Below are 7,277 nucleotides of genomic sequence, written 5' to 3'. Positions count from 1 at the left end.
TATTATTTTGTTACGCTGCAATGGTGCCCAGTTTTTGTAATCTGCTTCTTCGTTGCGCCTTATGATCACTGGTGGCGAACTTCAATGCCCAGTGGATGTAATATACCTTAAATCCTTTATTGTATAGTGTAGGTTTATTCTTAGTTACTATGCTGTAATTTCTTTATTGTATAGAGTAGGTTTGTTCTTAATTCCTACTAGTTACTGCCAATATAGCTCTATCTGGAAAAAAACAGATGTAGTCGACCGGGCCGAAACATTCGACTCTAACGGGCCTGTTTTTTAGCGGGCCACAATTGGGCCGGCCTGCATCTTTCTTGGGCCTGAATGATTGGGGCCTTCACACTTTGCGCCAGGCCCACAACTTACACCGGCCTATACTTTAGTTGGGCCTTTTGTGGACCCAGCGCTTAGTTTGGCCCAGGTAGCATTGGGCCATTAACATGTTGAATATTGTATTGGCCTGTTACGGCTGAGATGAAACCATGGGCCTTTAGCAGGCCGAAATGCATGTTGGGCCTCAATTTTCACTAGTCATCGACGGTCCTTCAGCAGGCTGAAATGTAGACCGGGCCTTTTTGGGCCCAGTTAGGTCACGGGCCGTTACCAGGCCAAAACATGTCTCGGGCCTTAGTTGGCCCACTGATATCATGGGCCTTTAAGAGGGCCGAAAGCTTAGTACAGGCATCAACGGGCCGAATTATGCGACAGGCCTTTAACAGGCCCAAAGTCACGTTGGGCTTAACTGTTGCCACCTTTATCACGGGCCGTTAGTGGGCCCGATGTCCCGTCTGACCATATATGGCCCATGGGCAGCACGGGCCATTCCCAGGCCGAAAGTCACACCGGACTAAAATGGGCTCATGTCTACATCGCGCCTCTAACAGGCCGAAAGTCATTGGGCTGTAATTGGGCCCAAATATTCGGCGAACAATTAACGGGCCAGATCTGGCTTCGGGCCGTAAATGGCCCCAAATATTTGGCGAACAATTAATGGGCCAGATCTGGCTTCGGGCCGTAAATGGGGCTTTATTAAGCAGGCCATTATTGGGCTGGCCCACTAGTACCTAAGTAAGTACTACGGGCCTTTGATTGGGCTGGCCTTTTTAATCTATATGGGCCTCTGTTGGGCCCAGCCACGTATCGACGTATCATAGGCATGTCTCCTCCAATGGATGGGCGATATCTGGCCCACTGACGAGCTGACAGGTGTTCCCTCCGGTCAATCAGAATTTTACACATGGAAATTTCCCATTGGTCTGGGCTGTTAACGGGTTATCGGATCCAAAACCCGACCCGATAGCTTAACAGCGTTCGGTTACGGTGGATGCCATGTGTCAATCACCCTTGACGAAAGCACTTCTATGACGCGCGATTTATCGTCATGGAAGTGGACACTTTTGTGATGATAATTTTGGTAATGTCATGGAACACTTCTACGACAACACAGGTATGACTATCTTGATTCTGTCATAAAATCGTCATGGATGTACATGCATGACAAAAAAACTGACCTACTGTGACAAACACGTATCATCACGGAAGTGTATTTTTTTGTAGTGATGGTTCTCTCTCAGACAACCCTGCAATCAAATATAAGAAATCTCTTGTGTCACCAACACACACAATACAATTGTCAGTTGTATAGGTGTAGTAGTTCGGCGAAGAGAGCGTGATATATGTGTAATATGGATGGTAGAAATATATTTTTATAATCTAAATAAATAAAAAACAGTGAGGTACCAAGTAATAAAAGTGAGTAAAAATGGTATTGCAATGCTTGTAAACAAGCCCTAGGGCTCGTACATTCACTAGTGCAATCTCTCAACATCATTAACATAATTGAACATCATGAGAATCCCTCAAAGTGCAGCAAATATCACTCCAAAGTTTCCACATTATTGGAGAAAGTAGGATGCATGGGTAGAAAACCACCTCAAAATTTTCTTTCCAATCAATCTATTGAACCACTCCAAAGTGTAACAGATAGCCCTAGGGACCATACTACGACAACACCATATGATAAATATTGTACAACCTTTATGCCTCAATTACCCCAATATCGCCACGGGAATTCGCAAGTTAATTGCTAGACATACATCATGTAATCTCAAATCCAATTTTTCAATCCAACATAAAGAAACTTCAACGAGCGGGACTCAATTCATCACAAAAAAGGATAGAGGGAGATGAACATTAAGATCCAACTTTATTAATAACGCTCATGATATATCAAGATCGCAATCCATCGAGAACATGGGAGAGAGATAGAGATAGAGAGAGAGAGAGAGAGAGAGAGAGAGAGATCAAATACATAGCTACTGGTACAAACCCTCAACCTCGAGGATGAACTACTCACACATCACTATGGAAGCACTTAGCATGAATTGAAAGACGACAAAAAGTATATGATAGTCTCATATCAACGAGGCATGATCATTAGGCAATGCAGAAGCCTTACAATCGATGTCAATGTGAGGAGTAGGGATTTTCATGCAACAGATGCACTAGAGCTATAAGTGTATGAAAGCTCTCCTAATGCAGCTAAATGGGCGTGCATCCAACTTGCTTGCTCATGAATACCTCGAGCATTTGAGGAAGCTCGTCATCGGAATATATAAGTCAAGTTCTATAATGTTAATATCCCACTAGCATAATCATGAAGTATATGAAAATTGTCTATATGAAATACATGGTGGTACATTGAAGCACAAGTGTGGGAAAAGGATAGTAGTGTGCCCCCTATCTCTTTTTCTTCTAGTTTTTTTCTCTATTTTATTTGGTTGGCCTCATGGATCTCTTCCCCTCTTTTTCGAGGAATCATAGGTCTCCTCCAATTCATATCCTCGCGGGTAGGGGCACACTCTAATAATGATGATCATCACACTTTTATTTACTTCCAACTCAAAAACTGAAAATGATGGATATAAATGAATGCCTCTAGTAGTGTACTAGGATGTGAAATAATCTAGCGTAACATGTATAACAATGATGAACGGTGGCTTTGCCACAAATATCACGAGCTCTATGATCATGCAAGTGAAAATAACAATGAATGCTCAAGTCATGTAATGAATAGTAACAATGGAAGTTGCATGACAATATATCTCGGAATGGCTACGAAAATGCCATAATAGATAGGTATGGTGGATGTTTTGAAGAAGATATAACGAGGTTTATGTGTGAGAGAGTGTATCATCTCACGAGGTTTGGGTGCATCGGCGAAGTACGTGCCAAGTCTAGAGGTGAGTGTGCGCAATGCACAGTACCGAAGAGGCTAGCAAAATATGGATAGATGGAAGTGCAAGAAGACCCCAAACTCACATTAGTCATAAAGAACTCAAGTGGATATTGCAAAAATCTAGTAGCCCTCGAAGCAGGCATGACTCACATACCCCTAGGGGGAGGTTGGGAGGAGTTAACCATCGCGCACCCCCGATCTGAATACACATGAATGTCACTTCAAAGTATCTTATACTCAGACTTCCTAGCTAATACCAATGGTTATCACTTTCATGAATGTGATCTCAAACCTTAACACCAATATTCTTACTTAACTCTAACCATTCACTCACACGATCACATATTATTACCTCAATATCGCAAAACTATTGCACATAATTAAGTTTATCTAGTTCAATGATCTACAAGTTGCATGCAAATTTTTATCTTACCACCCTACATAGCCATTATTTTTGGACCAACACATAATTCATGCAAATTACCAATTACTATTCAGCTATCTAAATCAAGAGGGTCCTAATCATCTCTATAAAAGCATATCATCGTGTTGTAACAAATATAAGTGAAGTGCAAGAGTTATTGCCCCAACTCACATATATTATAAGTGAAGAACAAATGAACATTCTATACATATAATATGAATGTGCGTCCCTCTTAATAGGTGTGTTCAGGAAAAAAAATGATTGTAGAAACAAGCAAACAAAAACAATCAAAAACAAATTACGCTCCAAGTAAAATACATATCATGTGAAGAGCAAAAATATAGATCCGGGTGAGACATACGATAGTTTTGAAGATGAAAGAGGAGACGCCATTTGAGACATCCCCAAGCTAGCTTGACTGCTTGAGTCTTTCTTAGATATTGCCTTGGGGTGCCTTGGGCATCCCGATCTTAGGCTCTTGTCGGTTGTTGCTTCCCGTCCCACAGTCGTGGCTGGCCATGGTTGTGGTTGCGGAAGTGGAGGCGGCTAGGGTTTGAGTTGTGGAGGTGCACGACAGGAAGAAGGGTGTAAGAGGGGAGGGGACTGGGCTGGAGTGGGTGCACGCCGGTGCATGGCGTGTGGCTATAAAGCCATTAATAGGCGGGTGTCGGGTACACCGGCAACGCAACTCCTCGCATGGAAACCGCGCGGGCGATGCATATTCCCCATGTGTGAAAGGACTGATGTGACTACTCATGCATGTGGACGCACACATGGGCGACTGTGAGAGCGCCACGTGACACGGGTGTCCAGCACGTTAGTAACAACGACGTCTAGCAATCAACTCCCTTAATCGACGACAAACACATGTTTGGGCATTGGTGGGGGTGAGCGGCGCGATGAAGGGGAAAAGTGAGCAGAGTTGGTTTGCGCGGGCAAAACTGAGCACAAGTTTGTAACCAGGGCACAGAAATAGAAAATCCTTTTATTAAATTATTAACGGAGTCCGAGAAAACAAATATATTGATCAACCCAAAGCCATCTTTTTGGCGATCTTTGTTGCTACTCCTGTAAGTTTGATGATGTGCCCTGACCTCGCATCAACCCACATCATCTAATGCAGTAGCCTCATCAAACCGCCTCACAGCGAGCCGAGAGCACCAACCGGTCTAGCATACCCTCACCGCTCTAGAATTCGTCGTCTCCATCTCCCGTCGTTTCAACTTCAAAAGAGATCAACGCATTGATCTTGCCAAGTCCAACGTTGTCGGCGTCACCACGACGCCAGACAACGCTACTGTTCTCCGGGCGTCCATCATAAAATTTAGTAATACGAAGGAAAAACATGAAAATGTCAACACCACGAATGGCTACACGAATCATGGCGCCAACTGGTTACGTAAACAAGAAATAAATCCAGACCACGCACGATACCATCGTGTGGACCGAATGCTCGCCCCAAATTAACCAGATGCTCCGACGAATGATCCTAAAATAAGAACACTGTGCGCACTGGTGCCCATTCTTGTAACCTTGCGAGACTCCTTTTTCTTCCAATGCAATTACACGTAAAGCTTTTGCGTGCCCGCGGAAAAGAAATGGAGAAAACCATCACCCCTCTCTCTCGTGCTCCTGCCCATATAAGTACCAGCATCCAAGGCCGCGATAGCAAAAGCCTTCCCACTCCCTTCCCTTCCATCTCAGACGCCACAGCCCCGACGGGCGCCGGCCGGCAAGAAGGCGTCGTCCGCACCATCGTCCATGGGGCCCCAGCAGGACCGGTCGGCGTCCAAGGCGCTCGCCAACGGCACGGCGGTGGCGCCCGAGAGGAAGGACGGCAAGGTGGTGCACTACAAGGAGTGCCAACGCAACCACGCCGCCGGCATCGGTGGGTACGCCGTCGACGGCTGCCGCGAGTTCATGGCGTCGGCCCCCGCGGGCGCCGAGGCGCTCCTCTGCGCGGCGTGCGGCTGCCACCGCAGCTTCCACAAGCGCGAGGTGGAGGCCGTCGACTGCGACTGCTCCTCCGACACCTCCGGCAGGTGATCGCCGCCGCCGTCGCTGCCCAAGTCCGCTGTTCTCTTGCTGGCTCGTCCGGGTAGACCGGCATCGGCAGGTAAGGTGTGGTGGACGTTGAGATGACTCCATTCGATCTCGATCGATCTATCAAATACATATATATGGCCCGGTTAATTTATCTTCTTCCTCCTCCTCTTCCTGGTATTGGGATTAATTTGGTGCTCGATTGTGTGTGATGTAATTAACATATCCGTACGTGTAACATATGCGTGTTGATGAGAATCCAAACTGGTGCGTGTGTAGATCGATCGGTGAGATGAACATCTTGTAACTTGTACAGATTTGTGCTTCTTGTTTGGAACCAGCAGTTAATAAGATATGCCTCTGAATTATGGATTAACATTATGAGTAGATGCCTTTGCTTTACTGAATGGAATTACGCTTTGACTCGTGAGCTTTACTTCACCGAGTGCGGCTGTAAAATTATGTTATCCTGTCACTAGCTAGTAGCTAGCATGGGTCATTTAGGTAGTATATTGTCTTCAATTAGCACGGCCGGAATATAGTAACCTAAATTCGAGCCGAAGAGAAGTCGGGGATCGAGGATCGTCGTGACTGGTTCCTATCAGCCAGCTGAACTAGGCTGGGTTCCCATCATTTGGATCTCCGCGCCAGAAAAGTTTGAGAGCTAACCGCTACCCATTTGTTGCTATGCATGTTGCAGTTTAAAACAGTGCTCAAATTAAGGTTAATGATGCTGTCAGTGACTGTAATAATTACTTAACCTGTGCATCAAAGTCAAGGAGCAAGCGTTGTTTTGCTTTCATTCAAGGATATTTTTTGGTGAGAGCTTGAAGAGATATCTAGCCATGAAAACCAGATCAAGCGTACGTAGTGTCGCTGTAGAATTAAACCTCACTGCGCTGTCACTTTACTAATAGAGCTCGCACCAGCTCTTGTCAAGCGTGGAGACTGGCCATCACTCTCACAGTGCCATATCTATTGCTGCCGCCAACTGCCGGTGCCGTAGCCACCATGTTCTTGTGATATTCCTGAACCTACTTTTCCAACGACTTTCAGGGGTAACCAACTAATCTCAGCCACTCGAAAACCCAGCAGGGCACGTGATTTCCCAACCAACGCGGATGGAAAACGTGACTCCGTATACCAAATGTAAAGCGCAGGCAGGTCATCGCGAGAGATACCCCGTTCCTTTTTACAAGGAGAGGAGGATACGCCGGCACAACGAGCATCGCTCCCGTCTTGAAAACGCTGAACAACTTCCATCTGAAATTAACTGTTGCTGAAATGAGTGTATAGTATACCAAATGGTTGGATCCATCGGATGGTCCTTGGAGAAACTGACTGACTGTCACAAAACCGAGAGTGTGTTTTTTCTAGCTACCGACGGACGCTGTGTGTAATTGGCACGGGCGGCAATAAATCAACCCAATGGGTGCGGCGCGATGGAGTACGTACTAGGTAGGAAAGCGAAGGCAGGATGACAAGAGGCCAGCCTCATCGATGGGGATATATCTCGATCTGTACGTGCATGCACTATAGTGGCCAGCTCGATCCATCGCAGCGGCTTCA

At 45.8% G+C, this 7,277-nt stretch overlaps 1 protein-coding gene across 1 annotated transcript; it reads left to right on the top strand.

Annotated features, from left to right (window-relative positions):
• The first annotated feature begins 5,323 nt into the window (after positions 1–5,323).
• Positions 5,324–6,084, top strand: LOC119308416 (mini zinc finger protein 1-like). The gene has a single exon (XM_037584546.1). It carries the CDS (start codon positions 5,427–5,429, stop codon positions 5,709–5,711), a length of 285 nt encoding a protein of 94 aa, XP_037440443.1. The 5' UTR covers positions 5,324–5,426; the 3' UTR covers positions 5,712–6,084.
• The last annotated feature ends 1,193 nt before the right edge of the window (positions 6,085–7,277 follow it).

The sequence above is a fragment of the Triticum dicoccoides genome, chromosome 5B (assembly GCF_002162155.2).
Source record: "Triticum dicoccoides isolate Atlit2015 ecotype Zavitan chromosome 5B, WEW_v2.0, whole genome shotgun sequence".
Taxonomy (NCBI): domain Eukaryota; kingdom Viridiplantae; phylum Streptophyta; class Magnoliopsida; order Poales; family Poaceae; genus Triticum; species Triticum dicoccoides.
Note: the sequence above shows the minus strand (reverse complement) of the source record. Positions and strands in the feature narration are given on the sequence as shown.

What these genes read in the sequence shown, in the direction of transcription:
- LOC119308416 (XM_037584546.1), top strand. Translation starts at nt 5,427, where the DNA reads ATGGGGCCCCAGCAGGACCGGTCGGCGTCCAAGGCGCTCGCCAACGGC.